At 56.1% G+C, this 21,895-nt stretch overlaps 8 protein-coding genes across 8 annotated transcripts; 4 read left to right on the forward strand and 4 right to left on the reverse strand.

The window, feature by feature from the left end:
* Positions 1 to 1,267: 1,267 nt before the first annotated feature.
* PG985_014702 (uncharacterized protein) lies at positions 1,268 to 2,752 on the reverse strand (the record flags this gene model as incomplete). The annotated part of the gene is made up of 1 exon (XM_066834468.1): positions 1,268 to 2,752. One exon carries the CDS (start codon positions 2,750 to 2,752, stop codon positions 1,268 to 1,270), a length of 1,485 nt encoding a protein of 494 aa, XP_066679208.1.
* A 2,297-nt stretch (positions 2,753 to 5,049) lies between these two features.
* On the reverse strand, positions 5,050 to 7,882 carry PG985_014703 (uncharacterized protein; the record flags this gene model as incomplete). The annotated part of the gene is made up of 6 exons (XM_066834469.1): positions 5,050 to 5,277; positions 5,613 to 5,990; positions 6,051 to 6,136; positions 6,207 to 6,278; positions 6,357 to 6,468; positions 6,512 to 7,882. 6 exons carry the CDS (start codon positions 7,880 to 7,882, stop codon positions 5,050 to 5,052), a joined length of 2,247 nt encoding a protein of 748 aa, XP_066679209.1.
* A 1,426-nt stretch (positions 7,883 to 9,308) lies between these two features.
* Positions 9,309 to 10,919, reverse strand: PG985_014704 (uncharacterized protein; the record flags this gene model as incomplete). Its single annotated transcript, XM_066834470.1, has 4 exons — positions 9,309 to 9,580; positions 9,662 to 10,184; positions 10,259 to 10,589; positions 10,663 to 10,919. 4 exons carry the CDS (start codon positions 10,917 to 10,919, stop codon positions 9,309 to 9,311), a joined length of 1,383 nt encoding a protein of 460 aa, XP_066679210.1.
* A 1,586-nt stretch (positions 10,920 to 12,505) lies between these two features.
* On the reverse strand, positions 12,506 to 13,354 carry PG985_014705 (flavin reductase like domain-containing protein; the record flags this gene model as incomplete). The annotated part of the gene is made up of 1 exon (XM_066834471.1): positions 12,506 to 13,354. One exon carries the CDS (start codon positions 13,352 to 13,354, stop codon positions 12,506 to 12,508), a length of 849 nt encoding a protein of 282 aa, XP_066679211.1.
* Positions 13,355 to 14,095: 741 nt separating this feature from the next.
* On the forward strand, positions 14,096 to 14,695 carry PG985_014706 (mitochondrial 54S ribosomal protein bL31m; the record flags this gene model as incomplete). The annotated part of the gene is made up of 1 exon (XM_066834472.1): positions 14,096 to 14,695. The coding sequence occupies one exon, from the start codon at positions 14,096 to 14,098 to the stop codon at positions 14,693 to 14,695; it is 600 nt and encodes a 199-aa protein (XP_066679212.1).
* A 1,494-nt stretch (positions 14,696 to 16,189) lies between these two features.
* On the forward strand, positions 16,190 to 16,834 carry PG985_014707 (uncharacterized protein; the record flags this gene model as incomplete). Its single annotated transcript, XM_066834473.1, has 1 exon — positions 16,190 to 16,834. One exon carries the CDS (start codon positions 16,190 to 16,192, stop codon positions 16,832 to 16,834), a length of 645 nt encoding a protein of 214 aa, XP_066679213.1.
* Positions 16,835 to 18,580: 1,746 nt separating this feature from the next.
* On the forward strand, positions 18,581 to 20,102 carry PG985_014708 (amino acid transporter; the record flags this gene model as incomplete). The annotated part of the gene is made up of 2 exons (XM_066834474.1): positions 18,581 to 18,953; positions 18,994 to 20,102. 2 exons carry the CDS (start codon positions 18,581 to 18,583, stop codon positions 20,100 to 20,102), a joined length of 1,482 nt encoding a protein of 493 aa, XP_066679214.1.
* Positions 20,103 to 20,906: 804 nt separating this feature from the next.
* On the forward strand, positions 20,907 to 21,365 carry PG985_014709 (uncharacterized protein; the record flags this gene model as incomplete). The annotated part of the gene is made up of 1 exon (XM_066834475.1): positions 20,907 to 21,365. One exon carries the CDS (start codon positions 20,907 to 20,909, stop codon positions 21,363 to 21,365), a length of 459 nt encoding a protein of 152 aa, XP_066679215.1.
* Positions 21,366 to 21,895: the final 530 nt, after the last annotated feature.

A 21,895-nucleotide genomic window follows, 5' to 3' on the forward strand; every position in this document is an offset into this window, starting at 1 on the left:
TGTTTGGACGGTGGAAGCGAGGTATTAGATGAGATGGATTTGACGTCGGTTGGTGGTGAGGAGGAGGAGGAGGAGGATGGATTGCAATAATTACACAAGCAAAGGACGGGGCCATTTGGCATCTTTTATAGACAGGTGCAGGTTCGCATTTTCTCGTATTATCAATCAACAGGCCATCCTGCATGCCAGCCAGCCCGCCCACCTGGGCTTGAATGCCGAATGCAACGCACCAATGCCGGGCTGCGGTTCATGCGCGGCACCCTGATTCGTGGCATCACTTCCCGTAAGTCCCGTATCGGGAAGGCCTCGCCGTCTGGTTGTCACCCCCGCCTCGGAGTTGGACCCCGTTTTCAACGCGACGGCTCATGCGCGTGCGTTCGCCTTGGTTGGATCCCCGAACGGAACGCGTGCAGATTTGTCAGGACATTGATCAGGGGTTGGTGGTGGCATCATATCGGACCGCCGTTTAACAGCGGAGGCTGGGGATAGGGTCAAGGCGGGAAACCTTGTTTGCTGTCTGCTGCCCACTTTGGCGGACCAAGCTTCTTGACAAGTGAGATCAAGGGTGGGGTATATTGGGAGGCACAACCAGCTTGACGATGGTGGGGCGGGAGTCGGGGTCATCCCGACCCTGTCGATCTTCCTGTGGCCCCTCTCCCCCCTCGACCCCGTGTTGGTCTCGGGTAAATCGATGTTAGAGGCGGGCGGTGTTCAAAGCTGGCAGAGTGAATCACACCTGGACGATCCAGGAGTAGATGGAATACGGGCAGTTCAGAACTCGGGGTAGTCCAACAGCTGGTTGGGAAGTTGAGGGCATTTAAAAAAAAAAGCCGACCTCCTCCGATGGCCCACGGCGAGATGCTCTGGCGGGGTGGTACGGTAGGATGCAGGTTCGGGCAATGCGACACCATAGTCGACCCTCACCTGGACCTCCACCGGGATCATTCCATATGGTAAGTTTGCACCTCGATCGGGCGAGGGGCAGCTGCGATCCTCCCTAATGCTCTGTCTTTGTAACCTCCCATCCCTGCTGTCCCTTATTCCGTCCAGGCGAAGCGACGCCATCAATCGTCCGATCGAGGACTGCACCGGATTACTAAGGATTACCAAGCTTCTTGCTGTAAACTCCTTTGTCAGAGTAACACATTCGGATTTTCAATACGAAGAGGAATTGTTCTTTCTGAGACTGCTAGCTACCATCAGATTCACTTTCACCTTGAATGTGCCGCTATCAGTGTCCATCCAAGTCCGTCCACCGACTCTACCTTCAAGGTTGCCGTTTCTTGAGATAGGCCTCGATCTTCCTCCTCCCACTCATGCTGTCCGGCCACATCCGAAAGCCCACTGACGGACCCCGAAGGATATCGTATACATCCCGGCCGTCATGCGCGCGAGCATCTACGTCCGCACCCCGCTCCACCAACACCTCGCAATCGGCGTGGCTACCCCGCTGGGCGGCCAGGAGAAACGGCGTCAGGCCCTCGTCGGTGCGCGCTTCCACGTCGGCGCCATGGTCGAGCAGCAGCTCGACCGTCCCGCTCCGCACGGCCCGCGACACCGCCACGTGCAGGGGCGTGAACCCATGCCCATGTAGCACCAGGAAGCTGTCGTCCAGAGGCGTGGGGCGGAACCTGGCGTGCTCCCGTATAGGAAGCACCGCGTTGGGGTTCGCGCCGAGCTGGAGCAGCCGCCCCAGGACTTTGTGCGACGCCAGGCCGAGTCCATGACTGTACCGGTGAAGCAGGTGGTCGAGGAGGAGGTCTCCTCTGTTGGCGATGGAGTCGATGGGGATCGATAGCGCGTACTTTAGCAACGCGTTGTGCGACCTCAGGCCGGGCCTCCAGTCTTGGCAAAACTCGCGCGGCTCCCCGGGGCGGTCCGCCGCGCTGTCGTAGGCGGACCGGGAGAGTTCCAGGCCGCTTACTCGCGAGAGCACGTAGATCCAGTCGAACTGACCATTGGGGGAGCCCAGCAGACCGCCAAAGCTCATGCCCCGAAACTGGCCTCGCCAGTTGCGCCTCAGAGACGTCATTTGCTCGAAGGACCTTCTAACGCTACGTTGCTTTCTCGGCTTCCCCCAATTCTTGAAGATGGTCGTCCAATTGGCGCTAGTCTGCTCTGGCATCTCGCTGGCGTAGTCGTGCGCCGTTTTCCCCTGCTTGTCGGCGATTTTGGGGTCGACTCCAAACGCCACGAGAGCCTTCGCGGCCTGAAGCCTCTCATTCCTGATTGCCACATGCAAGGGAGTGCGTCCCTCTGCGTCTTTGACGTTGACATCGGCACCCCGTATCAGAAGCATATGGAGCGGGCCCATATCCCCCTGATCATCATGAGTGGCTGCAATGTGCAGGCAGCCCTGAGACTGTAGGCGTCGGGGATTCCCGTCAGGACTGGCCCCGGCCTCGATGAGATCCGCCATGATATAAGGACGGTGTCCCGCCGTCGCCAACATCAGCGCCGTGTATCCCGCCCGGCTGACAGCATTTAGGTCGGCCTTGTTCTTGACGAGGAGGTTCACGATGTACCGCTGCCCCGCGTTGGTAGCGGCATGTAGCAATGTGAATCCATCCTCGGCATTCGTGACGTGGATTGCTTCTTCATGTTGTCGGAGACCGGACTCTAGGGAATCGGCGTTGCCGGTTCTTGCTGCTTCGAAAAGTGAGTGCTTTAGTCGTTCTGGAACGGGGCTTGGTAGCGAGTTGTTGTTGTTTCTTGCATGGTTTCCAAGCATAATCATCGGCGTGGATGCCATATTAAAGAAACTAATAAGCGTGTTGTCAAGTTTGGACCTGTATACCAAGTAGATGGCCTGGGTACTTTGCTTCCCACCCTGATACCGTGCACGGTTTCAAGGTGTTGGAACCGTGCTGGCATTTTATGCGTTCCTGGATTTGAGGCCAGATTCGCATTATTGAAGTCAACAGACGATATCTCGACATCCCTTGAGCCAGAAATAGCTAAAGCATATATCCCTTCAATCACGAAACCGCCTAGGTTTTCAGGAAAAGACCAATGTCTCACCCTGACGAAGACGATTGCACAATACGAGCTCCTCAAAGCCACCATTCTTTCTTTCGTGTCCTTCTGTTTGTAATCTGGTTTCCGGGCTGTCGCCAGTGGGGATGCCCAATACTTATCGAATACTACGACCGCTACATACGTCACCGATGCTGCGCAGATAAGTGGAGGCCTCCGCAGGTGGCTGGCTACCTGGGAAAGCTCCGGAGCGGCCGTTCAGGGAAAGCGGGTCACCAAATGTGTTATATTCAAACGTCCGTTTCTACATAGAACGAGTACTCACCAGCGGGTTTATAGGCTAATAGCAAGGTTCGTTTCAGTATAACGGAGCAGAGTTTCAAGACCGTAGAATGAATGTACACATTCTTCGCATTCAATGTTTACATGAAATCGTAATATATTATTACAATATGGTACACATTAAGGATTATTGAAGCCCCACGGTGGTGCCTCTTTCCATGGTCCGCAGGTCCAACCCCGGAACAACTCTAGGTGGTTATACATGCATCTAGCGGTCCTACACCCTCCCCACCAGTCTCAGAAGCGAAGCCAGGGCTCCAACCCTGTCATTTCCAGCAATCAGTTAAAGGCGCTCCCACACTGCGCACACCTCCTTCGGATTTACTTACGTGATGACCACAGGGGCGGCAGCCACGCCTACGACAACCTTGCCCACGGTGGCTAGAGGGTTTCGTCGCTTTTCCAGACCTCCAGCATCGCGCTTCTCGGATTTGTACGTCTTGCTGGTACTTCTTTGGTCTTGTTAGGATGACCGCCGTAGGGATGCATCATCTTGGTGGAGGGGGGGGGGGGGGGACTGACCCTTCGCTGGCAGGGTACTCGCTGTGGGGATCCTTCGCATTGTAGGCCATCTGGTAAATGGCATTGACCAGATCAACGTCCACCTCGTACTCGACTCTGCATCTGGGTGTCAGTCTGTTGCTCGTCCTGCAGAGTAGCGGTATGTGTATGTGATTGCTTACTGCGTGTTGACGTCCTTTCCTGGGGTAGGTGCGGCCAGAACGGCTGCACTGCTCAAGAGAGCGCCAACGAGGAAGTTTGAGGGGTGCATGATTGAGAATAACGTGATATCAAGGATACGGAAGTTCAAGAGGTTCAGGAAGGATGACTGGGATGGATGAGGATGGGTGAGAATAGTTCAAAGTACTGCTGATGGCGTTGGTCTGGCATCTTATATAACCACCGCCGGGGGATAGACGCTTGTCTGGTCTGAGCAGTTTACTTGGCGCTTTCATTAGTTTCTGTTCTTGGACCTTGAGAACACTGAAAACAAAGTCTCTCACCAACTGTGGCCCGGACGAACTTCCCCTGTATTTGTCTCGTCGCTCCCTCTACTCCCAGGACCTGTCTCGGTAGATGCAAATGGGTTCTACTGCAGGCACTTGCTAGCCCAAGCTGCACGTATATCCAATTCGGACAGCCCCGCGCAATCGGGATTTGTGATTGGTTCGTAAATAGATGTCTCAGACGAAGGGAATTGAGCCACGTTCGTTGCACAGACAGGTTCCCCCCGAGATTTCAAGACATACATTGGGGTAATGCACCCTCTGTGAAATACAAAACTATCCTTATATAACCTCCTTTGCACGAGTGGCAATCTTAAATACGCATATGCCAGTGGTTATGTACAAGACCGGTGCGGCCGCAATGCCTATCTACCGTTAATTATTCTACCCAACGTTACGATCAACTATGATATCCTCTTCTGTAGCCAAACGAGTGCCGATCAAACTCTACCTGATGATCACAATATATACTCCATAGTCCAAGGAAGAGTTTGGAAGATAGAGTAGATACAAGATTTGGACATGGCCAAAAAGGATGTGTGAGATGGTTAGGCAAATATGTACGTCCTGGTGCTCTGATCCTGAATCTACTACACTGCTGCGGATTTGGGCACAGAGCGATATGGACCTTACCCATCTGCTCCCCGCCCCGAATCAATGGTGTCAAGATTATGTTCTCGATTACATGCATAGATAGGATCCATAACCGGGCTATCGGATCCCATCATTCTCGTTCTCCTATTCGGGGTATGACAAGACAACGATCTACCCGCTTTGAGACACTGTAATCTTGGCGAACAGGTTCACCAACAGACAGCACAATATAGCAAATGAACGCCGTGGTCAACGCTGCAATCTGAGCCTGTGCTCTTCGTTCCATAATGGCATTTCCTCGGCTTAATCGTAGAACGTCAAAATGCATTGGAGATCGAAGCATCATGATGATACCACACTGGGCATACAGTAAATTTGTCTCTTGTCTGAACGTTCGAATTCATTACCCCTAAACCATATCTGATTCAATCATTTCGTCCCCCGTAAATCATCCAAATCCCGCGCAATCCCCCGCGCAATCCAATCCGCCACCGCCATCGTCGTCACCATCGGATTGACCCCCGTCGCGCTCGGCAACACACTCGCATCCGCCACGTACAACCCCTCGGTAACCCCCCAGACCTTGCCCCTCGGATCCACGACCCCATCCTCCTCCCGAGAACTCATCCGGCACGACCCCATCTGATGCGCACAAGCCCAGGGACTCGTCGCCGGATTCCCCACCCTCCTCACGTGCCGAATCCAAGCCTCGAACCGCTCGTCCTCCTCCGCCTTCTCCCGATCGGACACCGCGTTGCTCGTCGCCTTGGTCGAGCTCGGCACCGACGCCACAAACGACGGCACGTCGGGCAGGAACGGCTGGATCTCCTCGGCGCCCGTGGCGCGGCAGATGCGCGCGAGCGCCACGAGGCCCTCGAGCACGTGGGCCCGGTCGAAGGCGCTCGGCGTGTAGTCGATGCGCGTCTGGCCCGTGCGGGGGTCCGGGTACACGCGGCCCGTGTCGCGGTCGCGCGGGATGCAGATGAAGGTGTTGAGGTTGCGGAACCGGAGCGCCTTGAGCTTGAAGTCGAGGCCGCTGGCCGCGGGGAACGACGAGTAGATGAGGTAGGGCTGTTTACTGTAAGAGACCGGACTTTCGAGGGCAGAAAAGGGGGTGATATCAATACGTACCACCATACAAGTTCCCTCCAGCTTAACACCGTGACCTTCACCGTCCAGGTTCTCGAGGCTGGTACAGACGCTGCTGATGGCGCAGCCTGGGTGAACACATAAGAAATCAGCCCGTGAATCACAACAGCCTTGGGGTAAGGGGGGGTTGCAACTTACCGTCCATAGGATTGACGTCCTCGTTCCAAAACGCCCCAAGCATATTGACAGGATGCAAGTACAAGTTCCGTCCTATTTGCGGATTCTGCAAACAGAAAATGTCAACATCTAACCTCAAACCACGAGAAGTTATGGCAAGGATAGACTTACCCCCAACCCACTCCTCTTTAGTAGCAGCGGACTCGACAAAGTCCCGCCCGCCACAATAACCCTCTTCGCCCGAACCACCACCTCCCTCACCGTCCGCCCGCCGAGGGCCCCGCTATTCCCCCCTCCCCATCCCTCGACGTCCACCTCCCCCTCACGCCCGCCGCCCTCTTCCCGCCCGCAAAGTCCGCAAACTCGACGCGCTCGACCTCGAAACCCTCGACGAACTCGGCCCCCGCCCGCGCCGCCGCCGGCAGCCAGCTGACGGCCGGCCCCTGCTTCCCGCCCGACCCGCAGCCGAGGTGGCAGTGCCCGCAGTGGTGGTCGCGCCCGCCCGAGTTGTGCGGCGTCACCCTCGCCGTCCAGCCCAGCCGGGCCGCGCCGTCGAGCAGGGCCCGGCCCCGGTGGTTCTGCCGCACGTGCGCGTCCGACACGCCCATGAAGCCGCACACCCTATCCAAGCTCGCCTGGAATTCGGAGGTGCCGAAGAAGCCCAGACCCCGGTTCGAGGCCCAGTCCTGCCGTATGTAGTCGGGCGTCTGCAGGGAGACGCCCCAGTTGACGCTGCCGCCGCCGCCCCAGACGGACCCCGCGACCGCCGAGACGGAGTTGTCGTCGGTGGAGATGATGCCCCGGTTCAGGTACAGGTTCGTCTCGGCCGTGTCGGACCGCATCGGCAGCTGCGACGGCGGGAAGTAGTACCCCTTCTCCACCACGAGGACGCGGTGGCCCGCCTCGGCCAGGACGCGCGCGCAGACGCCGCCGCCGCACCCGGACCCCACGATGACGACGTCCGTTTCCACGACCGCGGGCTCCTCGCCACCGTCACTTGTCGAAGCTGCTGCGAACTGCTTGAATACGTATTCGGGCGGGGGCCTATCTTCGGCAGCAACCGCGGCCCTCCTCTTCTCCTCGTAGTCCTCCGGCACGTCGACGTACCCGCTCAGCTCCCGGAACAGCGGGCTGGTCTGGACCCACGTCTTGGCCCCGATGCTGCCGAGCGACTTGGCGAGCCCCCGGAGCGACGTGAGGTACGAGCGCCGCCACCCCAGCAGCACCGACTCCCGCGCGCCGGCCGCCAGCGCGTAGAAGGGCCGGGCGTGGCCCGTGAGCGGGTAGCTGCCGACCTTGGTCCCGAGCAGGTAGAGCACCGTCCCCAGCTGGCCCCGCGCCGCCGGCGAGAGCGTCGCGAGGGTCCGGGTCAGGTGGTCCCGGAAGTCCTGGATCGCCGACGGCCGCTCGGCTAGGTAGGCGGCGAAGGCCTCGCGGCTGGGCGGGTTGGGCAGGCGGGCCTGGAGCTTTTGGTAGTGCGCCTCCAGGATGTCCTTGGGGACGGTCTGGCGGTCATGGGCGGGACTCTTCTCGCTGTGGTCACCATCGTCGTCGCTTGCTGCGGCGAGGGATGGTATCACCGTGTCCATGAGGGAGTACAGGACCCGCCATTGCGTCTCGTCGAAGAACGTGGCGGGTGGGGCGTCGGAAATGGGAATCACGATGTGCGAGTGCGGGTCGCCCGTCTGGGCCGCCATCATGAGCAAGCTAGTCGGGGTTGATCTTGCGTGGTGTGTGTGTATGTGTGTTACACAGAGCGAGAGGGGAACCTTCGGGCTAGCGGATCAAGGGGTTCGTTCTGGAAAGCGCCAAGCCGCCGATCAAGCGGAAGGAAGCCGGAAAAGAAAAAGAAGACAGAATCATGAAGGAAGGGAGAAAGATCAGAAGAGCTTCCACGGCAGGATGGACAGTAACATCAAAAACTAGAAAGTCGGAGGATTCTGTCCTGTCAATATTGATGCGAATCCGAGCCGTAGCTGCAGATCAATCATGTCATGCCAGCACCGTGCACCCGCTGGTTCCAAACGTTGCGCCGAGAACCTCGGCGTATGCACGCTGCGGGTTAGGAGACCGCATTTCAATAGTAGGTAAAATGTACGCCATATCTGCACGTAACGCTTCTTGTCTTCGTATGCACGGTTTCCATTGGCAAGCAAAACACCAATAATGCTTGGATGTGGAAGTCTTCTAGCCCAGAATCGTCACTGTCAATATCCCCCACGCCTTAGCCCCTACACGCTAGCCGGGTGGTGGCTGTCAGATGCATCCTCGGAATGCGGGGTTGGTGGTATTGGCGTGTGCGTAATCTGCGAATCTGTGGGTGAGGCGGGGCAAGGCAGGATGGACATCATCAACGACTAGGGATATTCGCATTGGTCCTTTGATATTGGGGACGTATTATCAGATATCCCAGATAATTTGGAGGAGTGGCAAATTGGAACAAGAAATTGCCATGGGCTAATGACGTTGTCGAACTTTGCGCCTTTCTCCAGTGGTTCATGTGGGATGAAAAGGGGTGTGGCTTAGCTGCATTGGGTCAGAACGTTTCGTTTCAGCTTTCAAGCGGTTTCGAAGAAGGAAAAGAGTTGGAGCTAGAAAGAAAAGCAATCTCTGCCGGCTCAAGTCAGTGCAGATCCAGAAAGTTCGCAGATGTTCCGAGGCTTCTAGCACATCCCCGATTTCCAAATGATTGGTTGGGATCAACTCCCTATGGCATGGTAGTTTTGTGAAAAGGGGAAATACTGTGTGACTTCGCCGTTGCCACGATCTTTGAAGTTACAAGATTCCTACGAGAATAGGAGAACGGCGGTCCTAGAGAGATATGCTTTTTATTATGTAGAATCTACTCGAGTTCTTCATCTTGGGAACGCCAAGCGTGGCATGACATCAGCAGCTTGTACCCAAAGCTGGTGGCACCCTTCAGCCCTAGTTGCATCAAGTGGATGTGATGCCCTTCTTCTGCATGGTCTGCATGAAGACTTGCAGCGCGGTTTCCGGCTCTGGTCGAAGTGGTTAGCAAATAGAGCGCATCATCTCCTTTCTTTGCACTTTGCTTATGCAGAGGACATTTGGTATATATTGAAGAAGGAATAAAGATAAGGAGAAACAGAAGGAAATCAATGCTTACGGTAATAAGGGGACCTCGTGCCCCGCCGCATACACCTGCAGATACGTAAAGTTTCCCACCGTCTTGTACTTGCCCGTCTCCTTGCCGTTCACCGTGTACGGCTGCAGCGGCTGGCCCTGGAAGTCGTCGGCGCCGGCAAAGTCGACTGCGTCGGCCACGGCCGCGACGCCCATGTGGTTGCAGATCCAGTCGGCGTCGCCGGCCCAGAGCAGCACCTGGACGCCCGACTGCACCACGTCGGACAGCGTGGCGAGGAACGAGCGGGTGTCTGCACGATGAGTAAGAGAAAAGACACGGTTAGCCTAGCCAGCACTTTTCTGCAATAGATAGAGGGGAAATTTGAACTTACTATCGCCGGTGTTCGAGAACTTCTGGTATGGCGCCGTCGGGCACTCCTGAAAGTTGGACTGCGCCCCAATCGCCTTCTGCACCGTCTCGTTGCCGAGGTAGCTGATATACTGCCCCGGCGGGAACGGGTCGTCCTCAGGCTGGCGCACATCGTACGGGTCAAAGTCGGCCTCGCCGATGATCGCGTTCTCGATGTCCTCGGTGCACGTGTCCTGGGCCTGGCTGCAGCTGTCGTCGGAGCCACTGGCGCCGGCGCCGGCGCAGCCGTCGACGGCGGGCGCGCAGTCCGACTCGTACGCGTTCATGTAGTCGGTGTATTGCGCGGGGGACAGGATCTGGTTGTAGCTGTTGTTGGCGCTGTAGTCGACGTAGGCCCGGTACTGGATCTTGGCGTCGAACCAGCCGTTGTTGATGCCGACGGCGACCAGGTTGATGGGCTCGCCGCTGATTTTCTGGGTCGAGATCTGCGCGTTTTGCGCTTGGATGTACGAGGCGAATTCGGGGCCGTAGTGGCCGCCGTAGGACTTGGTGGTTTGTTAGTCACGCACACACTCTGTGGAGAAGGGGGCACGACGAAACCGTGAGTGTTAAACTATACCTCGGTGAAAATGCCGAAATCCCGGCTCTCGTACTCCGGGAACTGCGTGTAAAAAGTCTGCAGCAGCGCCCAGACCTGCGGGGCCGCGGAGACCGTCGAGTCCACCGAGTCGTTGCCGTAGCTGAAGCCGACGCCGACGGGCTGGTCGATGTAGAGCATGTTGGCAAAATTATTAAAACTGTACGGGTTCAGGGACGGCTCCGCGGACCCGTTGTAGAACTGGCAGGGCCCGTTCTCCTGGAAGAGCCCGATCATGGACGAGCAGCCGGGGCCCCCGTTGAACCAGGCCGCCAGGGGGGCCGTCGACGGGTTTTCACGGGCTTCGAAGAACCTGTCGGGGGCGGTTAGTAAGCGATGGAAGTTTATCAACGGAAAACATGGGGACGGGACATGGCTTTTCCTACCAGAAGAACATGTTCATGTTGTCGCCGACGGAGATGTAGCCCGAGTACTGGTTCACCCCGGCCGTAGTCTCGCAGATGCCCGAGTTGTTGACGTAGGACAGCTTCGCGCCCGTGCCGGCGTGCTCGAACACGTTGTAGTGGACGCCGTTGAGCTGCTCGGTGTACCGCTTGTCCAGGCGGGCAGCAGTCGAGCCCGGAAGCGCCGTCGACAGGGCCGAGAGGCCCAGGGCCATGGCAGAAATGGAGAGACGCAGCATCGTGGAAATCCGAAATTACAGTTGTCGCTAGATACAGGGTATGGAAGTTTTCACGAGATTCCAGCAAAGGGAGAAAGATAACGGGGAGATTATATATATAACAGTAGCGACAGCCTGATAATACGCAATATCGGCTCAGATTGTGGGATGCAGCACAAGAAAGCCGTGTTTGCGTACGACATATGACAAACTTGGTCAGGATACACACACACGGTGCATGGTTTCGGTAGGTCATCCATCTCAAGCAAGTGGAGAGATAAGCTTCGCGAGTATGCATAAGCCATCGTTTGCAAATGGAAGTTTAGGTACGTTTGACATATGCGTCTTCCAATTTTGGTCATGGGCCCCCCTTTACGGTGATCGAATGCGATAGCTCGCTGGCTCAAAAGGGGTTGTTGTCTGTCAAGCAACGGCTAACTGCGTGGTTGGCCCACTACCTAGACGCAGGTTGGTAGTGGCAACCTCCATTGACTGACTGACCGATGGTGTACAGCCATGATTCGTGCCGGCTAATCGGATGCCAGATGTGCAGGAACGTCACATATACCCCCAATCGCAGTGCCAAAGTCAGGCAAGCCTAAAAGAATCGTAAAGCTCATCCTGAAAATGAAAGACGAGAAAATATTTCGTTATCGGCGTACTACTTGGTGAGGTGGGAATGACAGTGGCATCGCCTAGGCAAGGTCGGATAAAGACGCAGCTGTTTGCCGATCTGCAAGGTTAGCGCGGTTGCTTGCGACATGCGTAAATAAGTAGCACCCAATCAACGACCCAGGAGCCGTCCAGATCCGGTAAACCACATCCTGAGCCACTCCACCAGTCCCGTTGGAGCAAAGAGACGCCGGAGTCAAACATCTTACGGCATCTGCTCATTTGCGATTCATTCCCAGTCGGGCTATCGGTCGGTATAGCCACATAGGTCGTGACGACGGGCTAGATCTCGAGTAGATGCATATGCGCGGTCGACATCTCGCCTCTTGGCGTATCACCCAAAGCAAGCAAGCGAGATGGCGAGGCCGTTGATAGGCGAGCACTGGCGGACTCGGCAATTCAACTCATGTACGCACAACCTACACCGTCGGTCAGCCGGGCTTCCAGGGTCTCAGAATCTGCAGCCTGCAGGGTCCAGAAGTCGTATGCCCGTTGACGAGTCAGGTGCCACCAGGTTGGTATGACTTAACTTCGTCGTCTAACGGCTTGGCTGCGAACAGATATGTTCTGTGCCACCAAGGCTTGTTTGCGGTGGATCCCGGTGGTTCTCACGGCTCATGGTGCTATCCGATTCTGCGCTGGTCCGTATTCCTGGGAGACCCACGATGCCGGATTATGAGCCGGGGTAGTGCGGAATTGCAGGGGGTCAGTCCGGTGTCACTGCAGATGTATTCCCGCAGTATCTACAGTATCAATGGGTAACTAACACCCAAATAGGAATATATGTGGTGCCTCCAATCTATAAACATCCGTAGATGCGAGGATGCAAAGTTTTGCTGGTTGGAGATATGATGCCCCTGATCGACTCTATACAGTCTAACCCATGTCTACATATAATATACAAGTTTGCGTCTATTCCGCGATAGTCTGGGTATTCAGGAACTTTTCTTGGGCTCCTGTGGTTCGCCATGCTCTAGCTTATCGCCCATTTTGCGATACTCTTGATGGGCATACGTCAGGCTCATTGCGTCGTGCGGTGGCGTGGGGTCGACGTCAGGGGCATCACCCCGATGTATAAAATCTTCGATCTCGCCCACGACGATGGCGCTACCCCCCACGTCGATCAGGCCACCACCGTTCGCGCCTTCAGGCTTGGGTGCGACGATGCACCGTAGCACATAGAGAACGGCGTCGCCCTGCAGGCAGGGCACCCCGTTGGCGGTCCCTTTTGGGCTGTTCAGACTCAACGGCGTGGTAGGGCAAGACTTGGGGGTTCCAGCCAGCATATTTTGCCACGAACTTTCCCACTCTTCTCTGCCATGTGATAGTCGCACGTTGAGTCCCGGGAACTTGTCGAAATTGAACAGATTGTGGGACGCCCCTGGTGTGGGGGCATTGCCCTTTGTAAAGTGATGTGCCAGGCGGGCGCCGTTCTCGTCGTCGCAAAGGACATGGATGTTGAACCGGCGACTATTCGCAATGGCGTCGTATGTGCGGCTCGGCTTCGTGATGCTGAAGGTGACGGTCGGTCTCGGGTCGAGCGTCACCGACGAAAAGGAGGATACCGTCATGGCGCGGGGGGTAGGGCCTGTAATCGATGCACCACCTCCGGGCGACCCAGCTCCTCCATCTTGGCCATTGTGCAATTCGTTCTCTTGCGGCGTTCTTCCCGGTATTCGGGGGTAGTGTACTGAGGTTACCACGACTGCTGGACGTGGGACGTGTCGCATGAGCTTCTTGAAGTGATGGTCGTTGATTTGATGTGACTGGAGTCCGTTTCGCATGGGCGCACCTGGTGCAACGCCAGCGCCATTATCTTTCAATTGCCGCCCTTGTCAGCCAGGAACTCGTTGCTGGGGTTTTTGGAGGGACAATCACCATGCTGCTTGGAGTCCGAGTTGATCTTGGGACTGGACATGCCCGAGGCGGGCTTTGTCGCATCGTTGGAATTCCATCGCTTCTGGGGTATGGGCGAAAGATGCGAACCGCTGGGAAAAATGGATGTTTGGAGGCCGAGCGCTCGCTTTAAGATGCGATTGCGGCTCATCGCATCGTATCTTCGGGACGGATCTGAGAGGCGGGGATTTGCTTCGTCTCCGACCTCGTCTCGTACATCGTAGGGATTACCGGGTCCTCTTTGTCGCAATCTACAAGAGTTCAATCTGTAGCTCGGCTCGGAGCTCTCTTCCAATTGCGATAAATTTCAGCGGGGCGGACAGAGGTGACGTCCACTGACTGAGGAGCGATAAGCTGATAAGATCGCTACCGGCAGCCCACCTGCCACCCATTTGCCAATTGCTTGCAGTGGTCCCCTGGCCTTTTAGCGCCAGTGGGCTGACGGCCCATCGCGGTTGAATGTCCTGATTTTTCTTGGAGCTTCAATTCGACGTCGAGCTCCGAAGTGCGCTGCCAGCCGCAATTGACAACCCGCTACGACGCACTCGGCCACCCACCACAGGCCGTGATTCTGTGAATCTTCTCTACGAATTGAATTGGAAGGAAATCGCAAATACCCTATCGACACAATGGCATCCCGCCTGCCCACCGCCCTGCCCCGGCGGCCAACGACGAGCAGCACCCTCTCCACCTTCAACACCCTCGCGCCCCAGACGACCTCTTCCTCCATAATACCGACGCTGCAGCAGACCCAGACCCGCAACGCGACGCTCATCCGGCGGCCGAAGCGGCCCTACGCCTTCACGCAGGTCGTCCAGCTGTCGGACGGCTCGACCTTCACGCTGCGCACGTGCAGCCCGCACGCGCTCTACAAGTCGACCAAGGACACGCGCAACCACGTCATGTGGAACCCGTCGGAGAAGTCGCTCAAGAACGTCGAGGTCGACGAGGCCGGCAAGCTGGCCGCCTTCCGCGGGCGCTACGGCCGCGGCTGGGACGCCGAGAGCGTGGACCCCGAGGGAGGAGCGGCGGAGGCGGCCGAGACCAAGGGCAGCAGCAAGGGAGGCGACGCGGCGAAGAAGGACGACAAGGTCGGCGCTGCCAGTTTCGAGTCGAAATTCGTTAGCAGCTATGATCCCCTGGGCGACTTGATTTCGTCGTACGCTGTGGGTATGCCCGAGGATAAGGGCGCCAAGATGGCGGGGTCGACGAAGTCGAAGAAGAAATAGGTGGAGGCTATGAATTGATGCCGATGGATTCAACGAACGGGCCTGCTTCTGCGCTCTTGGCCGACAAGTCACTTTCCCACAGAGAACTGCAGAAGCCAGGAGTAGCCGAGTCGAGACGAAAGCAATCCACAGATGGGATTCTACCGCAGAGGTTGTTGCCAATTGTATCATATGTACAAAACCAAATCAATGTACACCGAAATCAGTGAAAACGTTTCAACCCAAAGTTCTTTTCTACCTATGATGTGTAGTCTTGGCACATCGGGGATTCCATATGCAGAATGGTAATATCCTAGACCAAGGCAATATGCTGTACCCTGGTTACAATAACATCTGGTAATCCTCAACCTCCTGAACGAAGAAACCCCGGGATGGCCCTCGAAGTAACCCGCGTCCAATATGGATAAATCTATAACTTGCATTGCGGAACAACTTCATTGTCAGGTTAATCAAGATGGGTTCCTCCTGGATAACATCGTCCAACATCTCTTTTCTTTCCTCTCCCTTCCTCGCGTAACGGTAGTCTGTGAGGGAAATTTATGTTTGGAACATGCAAATGCCCGAGTAGTTGCTGGTAGTACGAAGTCTTTACAGCCAAGAGCTTAGAATATTCAACTTGCTCAAGTCAGCTAACTAGATTGACCCTTCATCAAGCAAGAAAGGGTGAAACTAGGCACTGGTGCAGGCGACAGAGAAGATAGCGTATCGACTGATCAATGTTGAGACGCTAATGGAATAGCCAGGTGTGTTTTCACATACTGTGTTGCTTCTATTATCCAAGCGGCACTCTCCGTACCATTTCAGCAGTCGGGGATGTTGTCAACCAAGAGACCATCACCAACCACTGCTAGCTTTCCAATGTGGTCCTGTCCGGCACGTGGCCGTTCAGCCACAACACCCTTGGGACCTTGTGTAAGGAGTATTTAGGCCACGGCCCGGTTCTAGGCCCCTCGAGAATGCTGAGAATCGAAGGGGTTAGAATCCAGTGGCCAAGCCTTGGCTTCAAGGTTCCGCTGCCAGACAGTGAACATTGAGGAACAATGGGCCATGGCTACCCTCGGTCTATTAGCAATACGAGAACCTTACCTATGCCTAGGACGGACTTAGCTGACCCCGAACATGGGCCGGGGCGATCGCCGAGCTCAGGTCCGAGGCTTGGCGACGGTGCGCCTCTCCCACTTAGTCGGCCCGCCTTAGATCCAGGAACCATCTCGGCACACCCCGCTCTTGGAGCCCGGCAAGGTACCCATCAAACTACCGGCAATGGTTCCTCGTGGGGACTCGAGAAAGACGCCCTGAAATTGGAGCATATGGCCAAATGCAGTGGCATGTCAACTATATAATACCCATGCCGAACCCTCGTCCAAGAGAGAAAATATCCAGACATCATTCAATACATCACCAAGCTTCCAACTTCCTCCCCCTTCCAAACCGCACCCAAGCAACCTTAGCAGTCTCCAAGCTCCAAAGTCACAAGACAGAAATCCATTCACAATGGCCCCCATAATGCGTATCGCCGCCACCCTCGCCGCCGTCGCCGGCCTCGCCCTCGGCGAGACGATCGACTGGAAGCAAGTCGAGGGGGCCGGCCCCGCCGTCAACTTCGAACTGGAGGCCCAGGCCGCGGCCCCCGTCACCAACTACACCGTCCCGGTCGCGCTGGGCGACGCCTCGATCCGGGCGCCGCTGGACTGCAAGGACCGGGACACGTACCTGGGCCAGCAGTTCTTCACCGAGGGCCCGCTGCAGACGGGCCGGTGCGCCGACGCCTGCACGGCGCAGCGCGAGTGGGACGCCAAGTGGGACGGCGGCAAGAAGCCCTGCCGCTTCTTCAACACGTACACCCTGGTGAAAGTGACCAAGGGCGACAAGGCCGGGACCCCGTCCGTCTCCACGCCCGCGGGCCAGGTCTGCGCCCTCTACACCGAGAGCTGGCCCGCTTCTTACGCGACCGACAAGGGCCAGTGGCGCGACAACACGCTCTTCGTCATCACCGACAGCTGGTCCGCTTCCAACGCGGCTAACCCCAGTTCGGGAGACTGCACCCGCTCTACCGTCACGCCCAAGCCCACTGTCACCCCGGCGCCCACTGGCTTGACGACTAAGACGGTCACTACCACCACCACTACTTCTAAGTAAGATGGTTGCCCTTATGGGTGCGAGGGGGATGCTCCATCTGAGGGGGATAGGAGTGAGAGATTGTGGGTGTGATTTAGGAGGAATTGCCGCCACCTTGACACCCGGGAATCGACTACCCCGGAGATAGTTGTGATCGGTTGACTAGGGGGTTGTAGTTAGATTAAACAGATCGTTTTGAAAAGAAAAGCCCATACATAAATAGTCTAGTAAAAAGGAGTTGGAGGAAACTAATAAAATCTTGTTTTTCAACTTTAGATCCAAGACGTGATTGCCTCATTGTACAACAAAATTCCCGGCACATCTGGGACCACACCTTGACGCGTGGCATTTCTCGTGTATACTCCTGACTGAAAATGGGAAGCTTGGTAAAGAAGGATGTGATAGTACTCGGATATGATTCATCTGGCCGTGATATAGAGGTGATAATATCGGATTAGGCCCACGTCACCTCATCTGGACATTGTCGATAAGCGTCGTGGTGGATTGCCACCCATCTTTGCAGCATGATCTTGTCAGTATCAACCTCATCTTCGCCAAGAACAATTCCTGTTATCTAATTCCATGCTGCAATGAAATGAACCCCAACCACCGTTCTCTCGCGAAAGGGGTAAGGGATGTGTGCCCACCTACCTACCCACAACAGTCATGACACACACTTTAGTATTTCCACTCCTGTTGGTGCGGCCACGCCAAGAAGCCATACTAGGCTTTTACTTGATAGAGACATTGATTAACGATAGACATGGACTTCACTCTATCAAACTCCTCTCTGTCTTTTCGGAAACAGCTAGACGGACTTACGCAGTGCCGTAAGTCGTAAAGAGCAACCTCGCGGTAAATCGATAATAAACAAGTAGATGTGTGTAAATGCTATCCAGAGTAAGTGAATTTATATAGAATACGTGACACGCGACAAAAGAAACAATTTCGTTTACGGGATGTTGATAGCGCCCTGCATGAAATATGTGGTTCAAGGCAGTAGTAGTACCACTAGGGTGGGTAACGGTACGGCCCGAAGCAAGGATATGCTCTCATAATCTAGAGTTGTCAAAACTCCCCCAAGTAACTTTAGGCTACGCGATATTCGAAATGGCGGCCGTTTCTGCCAACGAGACTGGCCGCACTTCACTAAGAACGACGTTGAATGTTGCTGTCTGGGGAAAGTCGAGCTGACGCCAAGTAGGTAACAGCTAATAATGATAATTTAGCAGATTCATTAGCCACCATCACCATCATGACGTGGTGCATGCATGTCAATTGCTATCTTGTGAAGGGATATGATGCCAAATGCTGACAGTCCCGTCTGGCGATAAGAGTCCCCCGCATTCCTACGCCTTAAACTCCAGGCATTACCCCCCTATGCAGTCAACTGAGACCCCTGCCACTGGCTGCATTGCATCCGGTGTGGCTGGCACCCCCCAACCCCGCCTCCCGCATCCAAGACATGACATGAGAGGGATTGATAAGGGAATGGCGATCTCCCTCCTATTGCCGAAACACTTCCGACATGCAACATCTGCCACCCCTGCCGTTGCCCAAAATGCCTCTGAAGTCCATCATCACTTTTTCGACGATTGAACACTGAAGCGCATCAGAGCAGGACCTGCGAGAACGTATACTTCAGTCGCTCCTGGAGGGCGTGGGACAAATACTCGGGGACATTATTTCTCGTTCCCGGTCGGTAGCGTGACTCGCACCAGAGGAAGCTTCTCGTGTGACAGAAGTACGACCGCGCCAAGAGTTGCGATGAGCCACAACACGTACGACCCGGGCCATATACCCCGTGAGAAGCCCTCGCAGTCCGGCTATGACGATGGCCTGCTCGAAATGGGCAGAGAGCACGACCAGTACGATGGCGAAATCCATCCGACCGGGCCCGCTACCGTCAACGACGTGTTCGGGTCGGAAGAGGGCCACGACATCAAGTACAAGACCCTGCGGTGGCCCATGGTCGCCGTGCTTATGATCACCGAGATCGTCTCCAACGGCATGCTCAGTCTCCCCAGCAGTTTGGCTGCGGTTGGCATCGTACCCGGTATTGTCGTCATTCTTTTTTTGGGATGCTTCGCGACGTACACGGCATGGGCCTTGATTCAATTCAAGCTCCGGCATCCTCAGGGTAAGTGCCTACCTAAGCCGAACTCCCTCTAACGGAGTAGGGAGTTGCCGCTCTTCTGCGTGGTTCCTGGGAAGAGTAATGATGATTGACGAGCCCCGTATCACTGCAGTGCACAACATGGGAGACGCTGGGCAGGTCATGTTTGGCCCGATCGGCAGGGAGATCCTGGGCGGCGGCACCGTCATCTTCGCCGTCTGCGGCACCGGCAGCCAGATGCTGGCAGGCCAGCTAGCCCTCAGCGAGCTGTCGGGACACCGGCTGTGCGCCGTCGCCTTCACCGGCATCTTCGCGGCGGCCATCACGCTCTTCAGCTTCCCGCGGACCCTGGACCAGCTGGCCTGGCTGTCCATCCTCGCCACCGCCTCCATCCTCGTCGCCGGCATCGTCGCCATGGCGGGCGCGGGCGCCGTGCCGACCGCGCCGGGCGACATCGCCATCGCGGTGGCCACCGACTTCACCTCGGCCTTCGTCAGCATCACGAACCCCGTCTTCGCCTACGCGGGCCACTTCATGTTCTTCATCCTCATCTCGGAGATGCGCCGGCCCGAGGACGCCATGAAGGCGGCCTGGACGCTGCAGTTCGTCGCCACGGCCTTCTACATTGTCTTCGCGGGCGTGACGTACTGGTACGTCGGGTCGGGCGTCGCGAGCCCGAGCCTGCTGAGCCTGAGCCCGCTCTGGTCCAAGATCAGTTTTGGCTTGGCCATCCCCAACTTCTTCCTCGCCGGCAGCCTCTACAGCCACACCGCGGCCAAGCTCGTCTTCGTCCGGCTGTTCCGGCACGGCCGCCACCTGCACTCGCACACCGTCACCGGCTGGGGCGCCTGGACGCTGCTCATCCTGCTGGCCAACGTCGCGGCGTTCGTCCTGGCGGTGGGGATTCCTGTCTTCAATTACCTGGTTGGCATCACGGCCGCCCTCTTCGCGGCTTGGTACACCTACGGCCTCGCGGGCGCTTTCTGGCTCCACGACACGTATTACTTCGAGGGCGGGCTCCGCGCGTGGGCGCATCGGCCCTTCATGGTCGTTATCAATGTGCTTACCGTCATTGCGGGTGCTTTTATTTGCGTCGGGGGGCTGTATGCCACGATCAAGGCTATGCAGGCTGCGTCGGCGGAAGGGTCGCTGCCAAGGCCATTTCAGTGCTAACCTGGCAGCCTGGCTACCTACTTACCTACCAGGAAACCGACAGACAGACTTCTTCAATGCGTTGTGTCAAGATGCAGCATTACGTCGCTTTATTTGGGGCTGGGAGATCGATCGGTTCTGTAGATATACCATATATGGAGAGAGATGAAAGCGATCGACTGAACAGCAAATAGTTGCCGTTTGATAAGAGGAGACTTTTGGAGATATCAATGGTACAGACTTGTAAGTTTGGCCAGGTCCAACTCTAATTCGGGCCTTCATTGGCGGGTGGGCTGTCACGGACAAAATGGTCCGCGGGCTAGTGCTGGTCCACTGGCAGTGCCTGATCCACTGGCGGCTCTTGCATGGGCGATCCTTAAGCGGGCTTGCATCACTACCCGTATCATCTTGACAGTTTGCCCTGAAGGTTGTCGATCTGCTCTGATCTCTGGTCGCATTTCAGCAAACCATTTCGCCCAGCTCTCCACATATTGGTCCATTTGCTCGGGAATTTGTGTGTTGAATGGCAGCCTAACAGCGGTTGTGAAGTCATAGACCCCTAAAGCTGTCGCAAGGTGGCCGGGCAGGGCTCCGTGGGCGTGACGTCATGCCTCATGTCATAGGTGACTGGGAGCCTCAATATTGCTTGCCGTAGGCCTTTTATAAGAGGTTCAGTGCCTTCGTCTAAGTAATTGGAAGTTTTCTCATACCATTCAATTCATTATTCATTCGACCAGCTCTCAGCTACATAAATCTTCAGACTTGAAGCAATCCATTATCAAAACCACCACACATCAATCCACACCAAACACAACCCATCTCAAAATGCCCGGTCAAGCTCCCAGTGAAGGCACCAAGGTGACCATGGGCAACCAAGCCCCCGTCACCCAGGAAGGCAGCGGCGCCGTCTCCGACTCCCTGGCCACCGAGTCGCAAGCCTTCCAGTCCAGCAACCGCGTCACCGAGGGCGCCTCGCAACAGGCCAACACCACCTCCTCCTCCGGCGGCGCCCCCGCCAAATCGGTCGGCACCGCGCCCGGCTACATCGGCAACATCAACAACCAGGACGCCAGCGGCCCCCACGGCAAGAACCTGAAGGAGGACCCCAACCTGCAGGGCGAGAACACCAGCGCCGAGTTCGGCACCGAGAATGACCCCGGCCGCCTCGCCGAGAAGAAGTTCGCGCTCGGCGCCAGCACCGCCCCCGTCGCCACCGGCGGCCGCGAGGAGCACGTCGACAAGAAGGCGCCTTACGATGCGCTGTCTTCCGAGAAGGAGGCTTAAATCGGGCACTCTCTTCCGAGGAGGCTTAATTTGGGCAATTCGCCTATTACCAAAACTTACTACATGATACCTAACGAGCTTACGCCTATGAAATGAAGACATGGAGGATGGAAGGAAGAGGACATGTACGATAGAGGGGTCGAGGGCCTCGACGTATTAGATCAGTAATGGAAAAATGGTCAAATCCTATGGTACTGATTTTTCTACTGATGCTTGGAGTGACATGACGTATGACCCTGACGCCTAATAAGTGACAACGGCAACAATTGAGACTGCATATATGAATGCGATACACCTCATCGTGTGTTCAATTGATGAACTGAGGGAAGAGAGGGTTGGGTGTTTGGGTTATCCCAGGCAAGTCCTGGGGGCAATTGTCAGGTCTTGGGGGTACTCTGGAACACCTCAGGAGATATAAAAGGGGAACTTCGACTATAACAGTAGCCTTACACAAACTGAGGGGGTTGTTGGTCTCTTAGTGCCTACATCAGGTTTTGAAAATCATCGGGTATCACAAATTCATGTTCCCC

The sequence above is a fragment of the Apiospora marii genome (assembly GCF_038362585.1).
Source record: "Apiospora marii strain CBS 49790 chromosome Unknown utg000011l_segment0_segment0, whole genome shotgun sequence".
NCBI classification, from domain to species: Eukaryota; Fungi; Ascomycota; class Sordariomycetes; order Amphisphaeriales; family Apiosporaceae; genus Apiospora; species Apiospora marii.